A 15775-nucleotide genomic window follows, 5' to 3' on the forward strand; every position below is an offset into this window, starting at 1 on the left:
CTATTACACCACTTCATAACTTCGTTTAAAATTCATGCTACATAAGGATTTTAAGAAAAAAGAAAGAAAACAAAGGCACAACAGATAAAAGGCCACATGTGCAGGCGGTCCAACCTTATAAAACACATTAAAGATCACAATCTTCTTGTGTTTTAGAGAAGCAAGGCACCTCAAACTAAAGACAGGGCACTCAAGAAACTGCACATTACGAAGGACTAAAAAGATTACGACCCCAGTGCCTTTTGATGAAGTAATATCGTTGGTACAACTTTAAAAGCCGTTTTCTCAAAACGACTTTTCTTGCTTCCTGCTTCGCTTGTTCCGCTGATTTCTCACTGACCGCTGTGTCTATTTCAGTTCCGTTTTTTGTTCTATATTCCTTGAAGCACAGTTCAGGGCGTGACATTCTTGCTTTTTCAGTATGGCCTTTTGATAATTAGCTATTTGACGAGTTGCACAAAGCCTTGATGCTTGTTGCACAGTCACCTCATGAAAAATGAAAACTAAAAAAAATTTTGTTGCAAATAAAAAAATCTAAGAATGTCATGCCCGCAATCAGACATCTTAGAATGCATAGCACTTCGAACGAGTTTCCTATCGCATTTTTTAAGCGAGTCAGACTCGGAACAAGAGCAGAAGGTGAAATATATTGTACATCAGAAAGTTGTAAAGATATATTCATAAAATTTCTACAGTAGCATTAAAAAAACATTTCAAATAAGTGTGCCAATTTTCATCAAGATCCATGAAGAAATAAGAAAGTTGGTACCGAAAGCCACGTCCCCCCTTAAGGGGGGACATGGGACCCGATAGTGAAATATATTAGTATTAGGCCTAGAGACATGATTTTTTCAGGGAATATTCAGCTTTGTACACTGATTAAAAATATGTAATTACATTTTCTTTACATCAATCCAAAAAAAAGTTACAACTATTCTTATTTTATGAATTTGGGATGTGACTTGCATAAAAAGTAATGCATCAAAAGAGCTAAAATTGAACCTGTATGTTGCTGAATATTCAAATAGTGCAAATACGCAATTTAATGCTAGTATCTAAATTTTACCCAAAGTTATCAAGCTTTTATGTCGCAGTCTCTTAGCTCTGAATTTTCACTGGTGATTTCTGGAAAATTTCAAAATTTTACAATGTCCTTAAACATTTTATCAAGGTTTTCTTGCAGACTCCAATTCCCTAGCATTCAAACAAAAAAAAATCAAGAAAATCGAATCAGTATTAGCGACACAGTGCTCATCCCAAAATTCAAAACATGCAAAAATCTGTATTTGAGAAAAACGCAAAAAACTGAAAAAGTTGTGAAAATGAAAATTTCATGCATGAAAGCCACAGCACTTGTGTTCACAATCACTCAGAAAGCCCCTGCGGAGTAGTCTGAAGCAGGCTTTTGCTTGTGCTTCTTCTTTGCGGCTGCCTGGAACGCCGCTGAAGATGCACGTTTCCTCTCTGAGCCGACGGCACGGCGATAGTCTTTCTCAACCGCCCGCTGGTTACCTGTGCATGTTTGATCTAGCTGCAGTTCACGCAAAATAAGCGAACTAGATTCCTTGTTCCCTAAGTTGAAACGCATAACAGCATCTGCCACGGCAGTCTCAACGGCAAACAATGACGCGTTCTTGTCCTTCGGTGAGAGGCTCCAAATGACCGAATGCAAGGCCTCATTCGCATTCTGCGTCTTCCCTCTGGTGCATCTCTGCAGGAGCTCCTTGTCGGACAAGCGTTCATAAACAGGACGCAGTGCATTGCTCACAGCCTCTGACAAATTGTACTTGCTTTTTGGGATGGGCTCATTCCTTGCCATGGCTGCATTATGCTTGCACCAAGACTCGGGGCCGTGTGGACAGAAGCTGTGGTTAGATTTCTCGTCAGTGGATGTCACATGATAATACGTAGCCCACACAGCCTTGTGCATCTCATCCACATTCCCAGAAAGGGATTTGAGAGCCCAGCTGTAATAACCCGTCAATATTGTGATGAGGTCACCCGTGAGGCGGCCCTTGCCACTGATGCGCTCGCTGCTGTCCCCTTTGTGCTTCTGCACGAGGTTCCGAAGCGCAGTCCCCATGCGCTTCTGCACATGGTTCGAGCAGTCTTCTTTTTCAACATTTATGAAGCCGTACACCTTAGCTTCTTTGACAGCACTGTACGACCGGCTGTCACCATCACAAAGCATGGTGGTGTACCTGAGGCCATGAAGCGAAAGGGAGCGCTGAAATAAAATCATTGCTGCCTCTACTTCCATTTGGCCAGCCTTGCATGAGGTATTTTTCTGGCATGAATGTTTGGCTTTCCATTCAGAGTATTCTGGGCTCTCGGGTTTTGGACCACATTCACAGCCGAGGCAAAAATTGGAAAGCACAACATAGTCTAGCACATAACCTAAAAAAACTTCTATCACAGTGGCTATTCCAATGTGAGAGGTGTGTCCTCTTGTGTGCCAGCTTCCATCAAAAGAGACGGCAATATTTCCGGGGTTGCCGAAATTGAGGTCCTTGTAGAGGCTCTTTACCACTGTGGCACACTTAGTCAAATGTTCGGCACAAGCTCTCGTTGCTGCTGGCTGAAGCTTCGTTTTCAAGTACTCTTGGTACGTTTTCGTGTGAAGGCCCCGATGTGAAACACCGATAGCGGTAAAGATGTCATTCAGAGCTGCCTGACCATTCCCAGTGCCCTGAACCGCACGCGCCGTGCGAACGTTGATTTCGAACGGGTTGCAGTTACTACTGCCACCAACCCGTCGCGAGCTCCATTTTGAACCAACTTCTCCGCAGTTGCTGCAGTGAAGCTTCAGCTTAACGGCTACGCCGTACTCACGCGCGTCGCGTTCGATGGTCAACTGACCACGGCACACTCGGCAAGCAGAACGTTCGTTTAGTAAACTGTTCACCATGTCGAGGTCAACCATGGTATACGTCGGGGCCGACGAACTTTCGGTGCCGCGCTGATTTGCGAGAACACTCATTTTGCGATCGGTTGCCGAGACCGAGGAAAGTTCCGCTGCTTTTTGCTGTGCGCGACGCTCGATGAGTTCCCGGTCAGCCGATGTCAAAAATGTCGCGTCTATCCTCGCAGCTCGATCGCGCATACTTGAAGTACTGCAGGCAGCGGTCGCAGTCGCCGCCACGCTTTCTCCGGCTGCGAGATCTGCTGCAGCAGCATTCTCTGCTGTCGTAATCACAAGCAGCGGCGTTGTTTCCTGGCGCCTTGTTGAAGTATCACCGCAATCAGCTGATTCCGACGGCACCGTGGTCGCCGTCGCGATCGCTTGTGTTGCAGCGCCGCTTCGTCGCGGAATCCGTTGCGCTCTTCCGCCGAGATCTGCAGATATCTTCGTCGGCAGTCGCGATGATTTATGGCACTCTGAGCGCGTGTCGCCTCTGGTAGAAGTTGTAGCGATCGAAGGCTGCCTTTGTGTCGGGCTGCTGCATCGCGGCGTCTGCCGGTCTCCTGTCCCGCTCGGCTCTGCCGACGTAGCCGCCGCTGGCTGCGATGACTCCTTGGGATGCACAGCACATTTTTTCCGTCGCTTGCCGAATTTGTGCAGTGTGCGGAACTTTCGAGCACGGTTCGGCATCTCGATTTCGATCGCAAAACTACAAAACTTCCGAAATGGCGGTGACAACGCACGTGTTTGCGGCCGCGCGCGTGATCTACCAGTGTTGTCAGTCCCCGCGCTCCAATCACAAGCCGCTGTTCACTCACGTGACTGCTATGGACCAATGATACGGCACGGTTTTGTCGCTTGTTTTTGCCTGGTAGCGCAGACTGGCTGCAGCATTGAAGGTTCATTCCTGGCGGGAAAGCGAGCTCAACAGAAGCTCTTTCAAACGAGACTAAGATGGCCGTGGTCCGATGAGTGGTTAGCGCGATCCGAGCAACGTAAAAGGGGGCTGTTTTCGGCGTTTTCGTAAGCGAAACCAAGTGCTGGGATGAATAAACACGACATTTTTTGGCTCAACGACGCGTCATTTCGAGTTCATTTTTTGCTGGCAGGTGCGGGATGATATGAAGAAAACGAAAATCACCAAACTGAAAAATCGATTTTTTTGGCGTTTTTTCGTCGCCAAGACCCGTGTCCCCCCTTAAAGGGGTACTGACACGAATATTTTCAGTTGTCGTTTTTTTGCGTCAAATGAACGGTCAAGCCCCCAAGAGCCTAGAAAAGGTAGTGGTAACCGCGACTGCGCCCTGGAAAAGTAATTACAGTATGTTTTTAAAAGCTAGTTTCAGTTCCTACTGTACCCTGACGTCACAACACGATATGAGCTTCTCGTCACGTGCTCGCACAATATATAGTGACGTTTCCACGGCTGCTCCGCGCTGTGGCTCCGTTGGTGACGTACAAGCGGCCATTTTGGAAGTTTTGATGACGCACAAGCAGCCATCTTGGAAGTTTTGGTACCTGACGTCACCACAACTAGCCAGACTGCTGCATGAAGTCACCGGAATTAGTACTGTAGCCTGACGTCAAGCTAGTGTCGATGTCAGTAGGTGCGCCATGGAAAAATTGACTTTAATATCAAATTAAAATATCTTATCAGCATTTGCTGAGCTTCGCACTTGCTCAGAGCCGTCTCTGCATGCAGGACGTTGGTATGGCAGAGTAAACTCGCCTTCAAAAAAAAGTGTCAGTACCCCTTTAAAGGAGTCGTGAAAAGAAAATGAAGCTGCCCTGTTGCAATTTTCCCTGCTTCAACGAGGATTAGATATGCCGATTCCAAAATGTTTTAGCGCTATATTCAGTCTATAATTAATGATGCCTGTTTGAAATCGCAGTTTTCTTGGGCTCCTAAACGACTATGCGGCACTACCGGCCACCACAGGCACTAACGTGCAATGTCACACTAAGGGAAGTTATAAACACAGTCATAGCTTTCTTTTGCTCTAAAATAATAGATTTATAGGAACCTAGAAAAGAAACAAATACCACGGCAACTTTTGTGCTCCGAGTTGTATACTGTGCAAGTACAGCATTTGGTCTGCTTGCTTCCGCTTTCAAGTACATCCAGGCTCCGTCATGTGTGTATTCTTGCCTTCACTCGCACGGTGTACATCCCAGTTTTTTCTTTCTGGTTGCGTTAGGTTGTGTTTTACGGCGTGTTTTGGGTGGCTTAGACCTCGCTATGCCAACCGTATGTGTCGTCAAACAGTGCCGTACAACTTATCAAAGTGGAAACAACGTTCGCTTTCACAAGCTGCCGGCATCACAATCGAAACGGTATGATGCTACGAATCTCGGCCAACTATGGCTCGGCAAATATCGCTGCGTCGCCATGTTTTGTCGACGACAGACTTTTCATTGGCTGACTTAAAGTGATGTCAGCTGTACAGTTGAGGGAAACATGAGCTGGGAAATTGTAGTTGTGATTTTATTAGTTATTAAATGAACCCGGACTGTCTCAAACGAACGCGTTAATAAGGCACGCGCGCCACCGCTTTCGGATGACAGCAGGAAACCACGGTGCCAGCCGTTCGCTCAACAAGCGCGCACTACGAAAAAAACAAGTATTAAAAGGTGCGCTAATGCCTGCCGGCACGCCGCATCCTCTCCGCCCCCCCCCCCCTCGAAACAGCCACCGCCGGTAACCAGCAGCCTCGGGGCGAATGCCCAGCAAAGTCTAGAAACATCTAGAAGGAAAGCATGACGCGACCCCAAGTGAGGCCACTGCGAGCAGAACCGTCGAGAAGTATCTTGCCCCTTCCCTAGCTTTGGCTTGCTGCACGCCGAAGAACACTCCCGACGCTTTTGGAACCCGAGGGAGACTGAATATAAGCGTGTACCATCGACCAGCGAGGAGTCAGTCCGTCCGGAGAGGAAGTTATGTTGAGTGTGCTTCCGTCGGCCAAAGAAGACATGTTTATGATGTAGTGCGGTCAGTCAGTCGTCGATCTGGAAGAATCGGATGATGACGCCGTGTGAGCAGTGCCAAGTTACCGTAAAAACCGGAATATAGGTCGAATTTTTTTTTTCAGAAAAACGCGATGAAGAGTCGACCCTTGTCTTATATACCGGTCATTGGCAGAAAAGAATGTGGAAGTCTCGCAACGATCGGCAGCTGAAGTCGGAAGCCTCCATTGCCATCGTGAGCATCAGCAGCGGTGAGCTGGCGGCACCGTTGGGCAGCGCCATTTTGCTTTTTCTTCTGTCAAGTGTGGCTGCTTTGGTTATCCGCTTTTATTTTTCTGTTTCCTTCAGAAATGAGTGGCTTCAGAAATGAGAGTTTACGATAGGCTTTAAGAAAAAAGTTATCGAGTATGCCGAAGTGCACGGCAACCTGACAGCACAACCGGAATTCGGTGCATCGGAGAAAAGCATCCGATACTGGAGGAGCCAAAAGCAGCGCATCACATCCTGCAGCAACCAAAGAAAAACTTCGTTTCATGGACGGACTGCAGTGCACCCCGAACTGGAAACGCTACTCGCCGAGTTCGTCCGGGAGCTGCGTGCAAGGTCGCTACCCGTGACAGCGGAGTGCATCCGCGTGAAACCTCTCGAGATAGCGCGCGACTCTGGGCTCACGAGGGCGCAATTCAAGGGCTCGCCATCATGGGTGCGCCGATTTATGAAGCGGAAGGGCTTTGCGCTGCGGCAGCGTACTTCCGTGTGCCAAAAACTGCCCGAAGATTTCGATCACAAGCTGGTCGAGTATCAGCGCTTCGTCATACAGCTTTGTCGACAGCGTTGCTACATGATGGGACCCATGGGCAACGCTGACGAAACTTCGATCTGGTTTGATATGCCCTCGAAGACGACTGTGACCGCTAAAGGATCAAAGCAAGTGAAGCTCTTGACAATGGGCAACGAGCATTCGCGATTTACGGTGATGCTTGCGTGCACAGCCGATGGAAAGAAGCTACCCCCTTATATCATTTTCAAGAGAAAAGGGCTACCGAAAGAAGACTTTTTTCGGGATGTGATCGTGAGAGCGAACGGAAAAGGGTTCATGAATGAGTCCCTCATGCTCGAATGGATCCGGCTCGTGTGGAATTTTCAGCGACCGAGCATGTTGGTCCTCGACTCATTTCGAGGCCACCTCACGGCCGATGTAAAGGGAGCCCTGTCCGATGGCAAGACAGATCTTGTCGTGATCCCTGGGGGACTAACATCAATCCTCCAACCACTGGACGTAGTGCTCAACAAACCCTTTAAAGATCGCGTGCGCGAGCTCTACAAAGAGTGGATGCTGGGCGACAATCCCAAGACCCCCGCTGGCCGCCTACGACATCCACCTCTTGCGACCGTTTGTGGCTGGGTGTCGTCAGCATGGAAATCTCTCCCTGCGCAAGTCTTTTCACAAATGCTGCATCAGCGACGCATTGGATGGAACGGAGGACGATGCACTCTGGGGCGTTACTAGTGACAAGCAGGCATCGTCCGACTCAAGTTCGGACGAGGCTGAGTGACAGCACTTTGTGGCCTTCTGGCGTTTAACTACATATCAGTGTCCAAATAAAAAGAAATGTCACCACAGTGCAGCTGGTTGTGTCGCGTATTTATCAAGGTAAGGGTGCACCGCGATACTTTGCAATTTTTTAAAATTTCTTTTTTGGGGATTCAAAGTTTGGGGGGTCGACCTATATTCCGGTTTTTACGGTAGGTGTTTCCTGGAAGAGAGACATTCAGGACCGACGACCGAAGGGAACTACGATGATCAGCGCTGGAGTTTGTGTGAGTGTTTCCTGGAAGAGAAGCATTCAAGTTACATCCAAGAATTGTGGACTGAATACATTGTTGAATATTCAGGACTTTAACTGTTCTTGAATAGGTTATAATGCATGAGGTTGCATTTGTAGCGCGTGATCTGTTTGTTTAGTTCCCGTTGTGTTAACATCATCTGAGTTATATTGTGAAGTTGCAATTGGTACCAGCCAAGTGTGCATGTTTGTGTGATGCTTGTACTGCCTTAACAGAGAATATATTTTGTTTGTGTTATCAACTCTTGGCTCTGACTCCGTCTTTAGACCACAACCGGCATTCGCTGGCGCACTAAAAGGACCAACTCTAAATTGTCTGCGCTTTTGTGGTGCGTTTCGGGGTGCCGATACGTCTGCCCTTGGAATCTGCCCGGCGATTGCCATCCCCATTAACGGGACAAGTGACACTGACGATGAAACGAGTCGAGGTATAGTATTGAATGGACGGCCAGGATTTCGAATACACAAGTAGTTGAAAATTTTCTGAAAACGACCCCTTTAATCGTGCGAGTCGGGAAGAATGGCTTTCCTGGGGATTGCCCATATCGGTATTGAAAGACTGTGCCCCTATCTAGGTGGTGTACAAACTCATTCCAGCGACAGCTTCCTCTGAATAACAGCTACCAACCTCAAAGGCTGTGATTCTGTGTATGGTGAATGCCATACTCAAAGGCCATGATTCTGTGTATGGTGAGATCCCACGGTGGTGATGTTGGCAAGTTGCAGGAACGAGCGCAGGCATGTTGTCGGTGCTCTCACCTGCGCAACCTTTACATCGCCCCATGTAGTGCATGATTCGATGACCTGTGGGCTTTGCTATCACGAAGTTGCTGATGTGATATGGAATCGCACAATGCGCCCAGACTTTTTCGGGCCGGCACAATAATTGGCTAGTCTGAGCCTGTCAGTAAGCGCCTCCTCTTATCACTGTTGTGGCGAAGCAATTGGTACTGTTTAACGGTTGCGTTCTCCAGCGGCTCCTAGTGGGTCGTCCTCTTGTAAACGCCGCTCGCTCTCGGAGCCCGTGCTCTGGCCTGGACTGTCGCCATAGCGAATTGTCGCCGAGTCCCGTCCAATAAACCGCTTAACACTGTGTATGATCAGATTAAAGGTGCGCTCGGCTGTCATAGTGCCGCTACGTGATTCTCGTTTTGAAGTTTTCGGAACGGAGTGTCGGTTCGCCACTGCTTACAGTCGCAAAGTTATTCGACAATGAAGCAGTGCATCGGCAAAGTTTTCAAACCAGGCCTACGGGCAAGCACGTCTGCTGGAAGGGCGCCCGGTGCATAATTCACCAAAGCCACAGCCAATCGGAGATCCACATAAGTTGTGAATTTTGTCAGACCTGCCTTGGTTGTTGTACTTCTTTTTTTTTTGCCCCATTTTGCTATGTGCAGCCATTGCATGTGATGAGGGTGGGAATAGAAAGGCGAAAGTATGAGCTTTCGAACTATGCCAAGGTGGCGGCACTGGGTGGCGGGAAAGACGAGAGCCACCTCCCTGAACTTTGCCATTTAAATTAGTAAATTACTTTTTCAGGCACAGTGCATCTTCTGCTGAATCGCTTTGATACATTGTAGTTAAAGGCAAATATAGACATTAGAGATGTAGGAAAAGGTGGCTTCCTCTATCTTTTCTTTCTTGCTTTTTTCGCGGTCATGCACATGCACGCCGTGCTTTCAGTGTTGCAAATCATGCTACACTGTCAGCAAAGCTGGCATTTTCTCTTTCTATTGCTGAAGAATTGAAACCCTTTCTGCGTGAATTTCAGACAGAGCAGCCAGTGATTTCATTGCTACATCAGCAGCACTAGAGGGCATTCTGCATTCGCTGCTGTCAACAGTTGTTGAAAAGGAAGTTTTCATTGGTGCTGACACACACTCTAAGTTGATGATGGTAGACCTGGACATACCAGACATTGTAATAAATGGAGGCTCATCAGGCCTTTGATTTTTTGCAAAAATTGAGCTCTAAAAGAACAAGAATTTGTCGCAGCTTGCAGTTTTCAACTTCAAGAAAGGCTGCACGTCTTTTGTCAAAGCTTATGGGCACAAAGTGGGGGAGACATCGCCACCTTAAGTACAAATTTATTGTGGGGGCATGTTGTTTGGACCCTGTTCACGTATTGCCTTTGGTAGATGGCCCCAAGCTACCTGCCCCAGCTAGCACTTCGGAGTTCTCACTGAGCACACTGGTTGACTAGCTTGCCAAGCAGAGTTCCTACATGAAAGTCTGCTCAGAAAGCACTGCACAGGCATGAAACCCCACACATTTTGACAGGAAGCAACAGAGGTTTTGATACTCTGTGGACAGAGCTTTCAGGATCACAAGGAGCTGCAATTCTTTGTGAAACTTTTCTCGTGCTTTTCTCTTGGCAACACTGCGGTAAAGAGAGAGCCTTTTTTGTCAACAGGGAGTGTCATTTTAAGAATTTGAAGGAAAATTTGCTTATGCACATAGAGCAGGGCAAGATGCTGTTTGGCAGCAGGTGGCATAACGAAATTAGAAATTACCGACAGCATGGTGAAGACAGTGCTTACAGCATATACAGAGAAGAGGGAGAGACAGGAAACGTCAAAACTATAGGGGAAAAAAGAGAACAGTAGCTGATTAAGAGCTACAGGAAAAAAGCAAAGGGTGTTCATTCAAGCGCAATGTGTTTCAGGAAGAAATAAACACTATCAAAGCATAATACAAGTATATTTGGAGAATAAAGGCAGTCGTAGTAAACATCTTCTGGGTTCTATTTTTTTTATCTGCTTAATGTCCTACTTCTACAAAATGACGTCTATTGCATCGGTCAGGGAATATTAACTGAAATGGTCAGTGAAAACCTGGAAGAGTTGGGGGAGGGTTTGATTTACGCAATTTGCTAGACACCCTGAACGCTGTGAATTGGTTAAGCAATGTATTGAAATAATTATCTAGAACACTGGCACAAGTCTGAAAAGGAGGTTAATCAAGAGTAGCGACAACTGGGCTAGTTGGTGTGATACATAATTAATGAATGTACAAAAGATGGTGAGAGAAATAAGGGAGCAGCAGAACGCTGACTCTAAAGTGGAATTTTTTTTTTTTTTTCAAAGAACACGAAATATTTTATACAGCAGCATCTTTGATATTGCTTTCATTTCATTAGTATTTTGTCCGCCAGATGGTGCTGTATAAAAGCTTTATAATTGTATGTTCTTTCATTAGAATTCCATTTGAGAGTGGGCAGATCGTCCGCTCGCTCCCTCATTTCTCTGTCTCTGTGCTATGCACTGTTTATTAGTTGTGGCAACAACCAAGCCTAGTAAACATTGTCATCGTTTACAACATTGCTTGAAGTTTCACACTCACTGGCATGGGACAGTGCGTCCCAATTTTGATTGGAATCGAAGTGGTGGTTTCAGTCCGACAGCAAGGTGAGCACATGACCTTCTCAGTATATACAGAAAGGCACAGCGGCAGGTATTTGCAGTTCAATTCCAATCACCTGGCTGCCCACAAAGCCTCCGTGCTATCAGCCCTCCTTTCGCGTGCAAGAGCAGTCTGCACGTCGAAAGATGAGAGGAAAGGAATGTCATTGTTGAGCTACAAAGAAACGGATGCACGGAAGCCTTTATCAGCTGTGTGTAACTCTTGTGTATAGAGAGGGCAGCCACCCTACTGCGGAGGTGGCTTTGAGAGATGCACTTCATCCAAGCCCCTTCCCTCTCTGACCATTCTCCTGCTGGCTGCAATAGAAACAAACAAGTATGCCCCGCATGTCGTTGTCCCCTGTGAACAGCGAGAAACAACAACCTGTACCCTAATGACATCAATACCTGCGTCAATTAATGTCACTTCAGACCTACAATCATAAGTCGGCAAAATCTGATGGCAAAGAGCTTCAGCATGCACTACTTTAGACATCATTATGCATTGGTGTAGCTGTGAACGCATCCAAAACATTGCCCATTTCTTGTGCAAGACTGAGCGTCACTGCCTAAATTCTTTGTTTTTTTTTATTATGTGACGCCCGAATTATACGATGGCTTTGTGTGGTCCCCTCAAAACTGTATAATCGAGGTTCCACTGTAGTTTCATGTGACGTGCCACTGAACTCGTCCATAGCGGTGTTTCTGGCCGTGGGCCAAGCCAAATACTACCTTTGCACAGTGCCAGGCTGTACGCTTCGAGGAGTTTGTTCAGAATCAAGACTGGTTGAGTGTAGCAAATAAGAAACTGTATACAAAAGCTATCACCCAAGAAAAAAGTCTCCTTCCATGCCACCACGCTTGTTGAAGTTTGACTTCTCAAAAACCGCATGACCATTTTGTTTAGGCTACACAGGCCCAAAAAGAGCCCTTCCGAGCGGCCTCACATTTCACCAGAATTCAGATGGCTGCCCTTCATCTCATCATGACTATCAGGGTCCCTGAAATGTCTTTTTTAACATTAAGTGGTGGCTACAATTAGAGTAAACAATTTTCACCATAACTTCAGTGAAGCAGCTTGCATCAAGGCAGCCATGGGTGGTGGAAGGTAAACTTTCTCTCAAGCCGTATTTTTTTGCGCCTTCGTTGAGCAGTCTGAATTCAACTCCACCATCTTTTCTGGCATGTTATAGAGCTTCCTCCGGCATGTTGTAGATCGTGGAGGCCTTGCTTCGTTTTGTGTGCTTGATCTCTGTGCCACCAGGTGATGCCAAAAACCTTGCCACTCACATTCTCTCCTGCAGTACAAATGCTAAGAAGCCAATCAGGTCAGTGGTGTGAGTAATGTTTGCAAAACAATGTCGCATCCCCATACGGGTGGCTGAAAACTGGTGTTGCGGCACTGCTACGATCTGTAGTGATGCACATATTTAAACGCTTATAATTAAATTACACACCTTACGCAGAGCACTTAAGCCAGTCCGTTCACAATTCGAAAGACCTATGTTATCGGCTCGGCGGGCTTGTAAGAACTCATCCAAACTGTTTCTGGGTTCCTTTTGAGCCAAGCCTCGAAATCTCTTAATGTCTGTTGACATGACTCCACCACTGCTACAGTGTGTTGCATTTCCCTTAGTTGTACCACCAGATTTCCCACACTTGGACTATAAAGGTATTTTTATAGTATGCACAAAGGGTACTGAGTGAGAGAACTGCTACTTTAAAAGGTGCTGCCCTTTGCAGGAGCCCGTCTCAGAACCCGCCGAGAGCAGCAGCAGCAGCTCTAGAAATGATGCGGAAGGACCACCGCCACCATCGGCTCCACAGTGCGAGATGGCTCTTGAGCATTTTGAAAGCGTCGATGAGCTGGGTCAGCTCACGGTGATGCAGATGAAGCTCATGCTGACACGCAACTTTGTCGACTATCGTGGCTGCTGCGAGAAGGCTGAGCTGCTGGAAAAGTTGAGCTGGCTGTGGCAACAGAAACGCAAGCATCAAGGTATGCTACCATTGACCTTTCCTCTTGACAAACATACCGTTACCTTTAACCTTGCTATCACACTGCTATAAGCTCAAGGTCGTGGATATGATTCCCGCCCATGGTGGCTGCACTTCAGTGGAGATGGAATGCAAGAACATCCACGTACTTACCATATTTACTCGAATTCAGGCCGCCCTCGATTGTAGGTCGACCCCCGATATTCGCAAGGTCAGAAAAAAAAAAAGTTAATCATTGTACTCGAATCTAAGCCCCCCCCCCCCCCCCACTTTCGCACATCGTTTTTAAAAAAAAAAAACATTGGCTTACATTCGAGTAAATACGGTAATTTGGGTGCATATTAATGGAATCCCAGGTGGTCAAAATGAACCCAGAATTCCCACTATCGAGTGGCTGTTATATCATGTTATTGGCATGTAAAAGTCCATAAGTTATTATGTCATTACTTTTAACCTTGATAAAAACAGCTAAGTACAGTCGAACACACTTATAGCAATATTCATATGCCATGAGAATTCCATTGTTATAATCAGTCATTGTTATAAACTGGTTGCGTAAAAAAAGAAGGATCGCTGCCGTCTTTGAAATGTTGCTCCAGAGGAAGACGCCTTCACCGCTGGACGTTTTATGACACAACTTTATATACAGAATTATTTACAAAGCAAATTGCAGCAAAAAAAAGAATAGCCCGCAGTGGGTCCTAAAGCAGCAGTGCCAGTGTCCAGCTGGCCAGCTTTCATACAGTAGGCAAAAAACATCCCGGCTTTCTCGGAGGCTCCTTGTATCCCCTCTCCACGAAAGACTCCGCGTTGCCTGCGGTCATTGACACCTACCCAAACGGGGTAGGCACTTCTGTGGAAGGGGCGGGGGAGCGAGTCCGGCCCGATGCACCTGCGGAGCTCAGGCATTTTTCAACACACTTCAGCTCGGAAATGTATGTGTGCAGGGAGGGGAGAGGAGGGGGGGGGGGCACGCCGAGTGCGACCTTACAGCAGCTTTTTGCCAACAAAGGACCCCCCTGTAGCCAATGGTGTTGCTGCCTCAACGTGACGGCAGCACTTGTACCCAAGATTCTACGAGTGCTTCCGCGCCGTAAAGTACCTAGTTCATCTGGAAGCCTTCATTTTAAGCGAAGATAAAATTTTAGTTCAATTTTTTATTTCCCCGTTAGAATACAACACATGAAAGAGTATTGTAGAGCTGTGCGAATAGCAAAATTTTGGGTGCGAAGCAAATTCAAATAATTTTTGAATAATTTTCGAATATTTCTCAAACATTTTTCGAATACTTCGAAGTGAAATTACAGAAAAAAGTTGCAGAGAATCCCTAAGTATGTTCTCATGAGATAGCAACATGAAAGTATTTCTTTTTGCTAGGTTGATGAAGCACTGTGGCGGGGTGTTGTTTCATAGTTGTCTTATCAAGAATGAGGCAATGTAGAGGCTGAATTGTATTTATGTACATGATTTGGTGCAACCAAAGTGTTGCCGACAACACTTTACACATGATGGGCAAAGATGCTATTTTCTCAGCCTCCCCTCCTCTTTCAACTTCTGTGGAAGCCCAACTGATGTGGCGAACAAGGGTGTGCTCCCTTCAAGGCCGGGGTTCCAAATCTGCCTCATAGACGTCGATATATAACAACATCTGAAGTTTTGGATGCTAAAAAGCTTCGGCTTCCGATTTTTTGGACTTCCTACCCAAATTTCAAGTCCAAAACAGCATTAATTGAGCCCCCACCTCTGCCACATCTTTCATCTCCATGTTCGAACCAGCGTTTTCTTGAGAATACATTTGCGACCGTGGCAGAGCTTGAAAGGCAGCTTTGCCGCAATACCGGGGTGTGATGAGGTAAAGCATATTGAAACTCTAGAGTAGAGCACTGCACGGGCTCGGGCCTACCCGAAAACCCGAGCCCGGCCCGGCCCGTGGGCCGGGCCGGGCCGGGTAAAGTAGCTTTCACGGCGGGCCCGGGCCGGGCTCGGGCCTGAAGCTCCGGGCTTAGGGCCGGGCCCGGGTTTGAGGTGGCGGGCTCGTGTCGGGCCGGGCTTGGACTTTGCTCCGTTCTTAAAGGGTCACTAAAGTGAAACACTGAATTGGTTTAGACCGGTAAAGTGTACTCTGAGAACCCGAACGTCATTCATTTCACCATCAATGAGTTTATTAATAAAGGAGAAAATCAAGGTCAAAGTTCCATTTTGAAATTTCGCGCTGAAATCTCCGCACGTGACGTCACGGATTTCAAACTGTATTCGTCGTATTTTGGGGACACTGGCTCAACGAAATCTTCAGAAACTTGGTATGTTAAGTCTGTGACCCCCCCAGAGGTCAATGTACTTCATTTTTACCCACTATAAACTACGTAGGGCCCAGTAAATGCCGTCAGAATCTATGACGTCACGGAGTTTGCGTGAATTTTAAGTTGGCGTCGTTACCTGCATTTTCATGCGAGTTTTCTCTCTTACCAAGAGTCTTGTCGCGGCGAGCGTGGTGCTTTTTGGAATGGTAAAAGAGTAATTTACTGATAATAGAAAAATCGTTTTTCTCTTTAATGTGCATTGTTCCGCATACGCTGTGCATGCATATATGTCCCACATTTTATCTCGAAAAAAAAAAACGCTTTTTTTATGTGGGGTAAGCTATTTGGAGAAGTTTTATGAGG

The 15775-nt window shown here is 46.7% G+C and overlaps 1 protein-coding gene across 1 annotated transcript in view; it reads left to right on the top strand.

Moving 5' to 3' along the window:
* LOC119389431 (E3 ubiquitin-protein ligase RNF34) overlaps positions 1-15775 on the top strand; it is a 37053-nt gene that overhangs the window by 7187 nt on the left and 14091 nt on the right. The window contains exon 4 of the mRNA XM_037656675.2: positions 12858-13113. Within this exon, the coding sequence (XP_037512603.1) occupies positions 12858-13113 (256 nt within the window). The remainder of the gene's footprint in view (positions 1-12857; positions 13114-15775) is intronic.

Source organism: Rhipicephalus sanguineus, chromosome 4 (genome assembly GCF_013339695.2).
Source record: "Rhipicephalus sanguineus isolate Rsan-2018 chromosome 4, BIME_Rsan_1.4, whole genome shotgun sequence".
Lineage (NCBI taxonomy): Eukaryota > Metazoa > Arthropoda > Arachnida > Ixodida > Ixodidae > Rhipicephalus > Rhipicephalus sanguineus.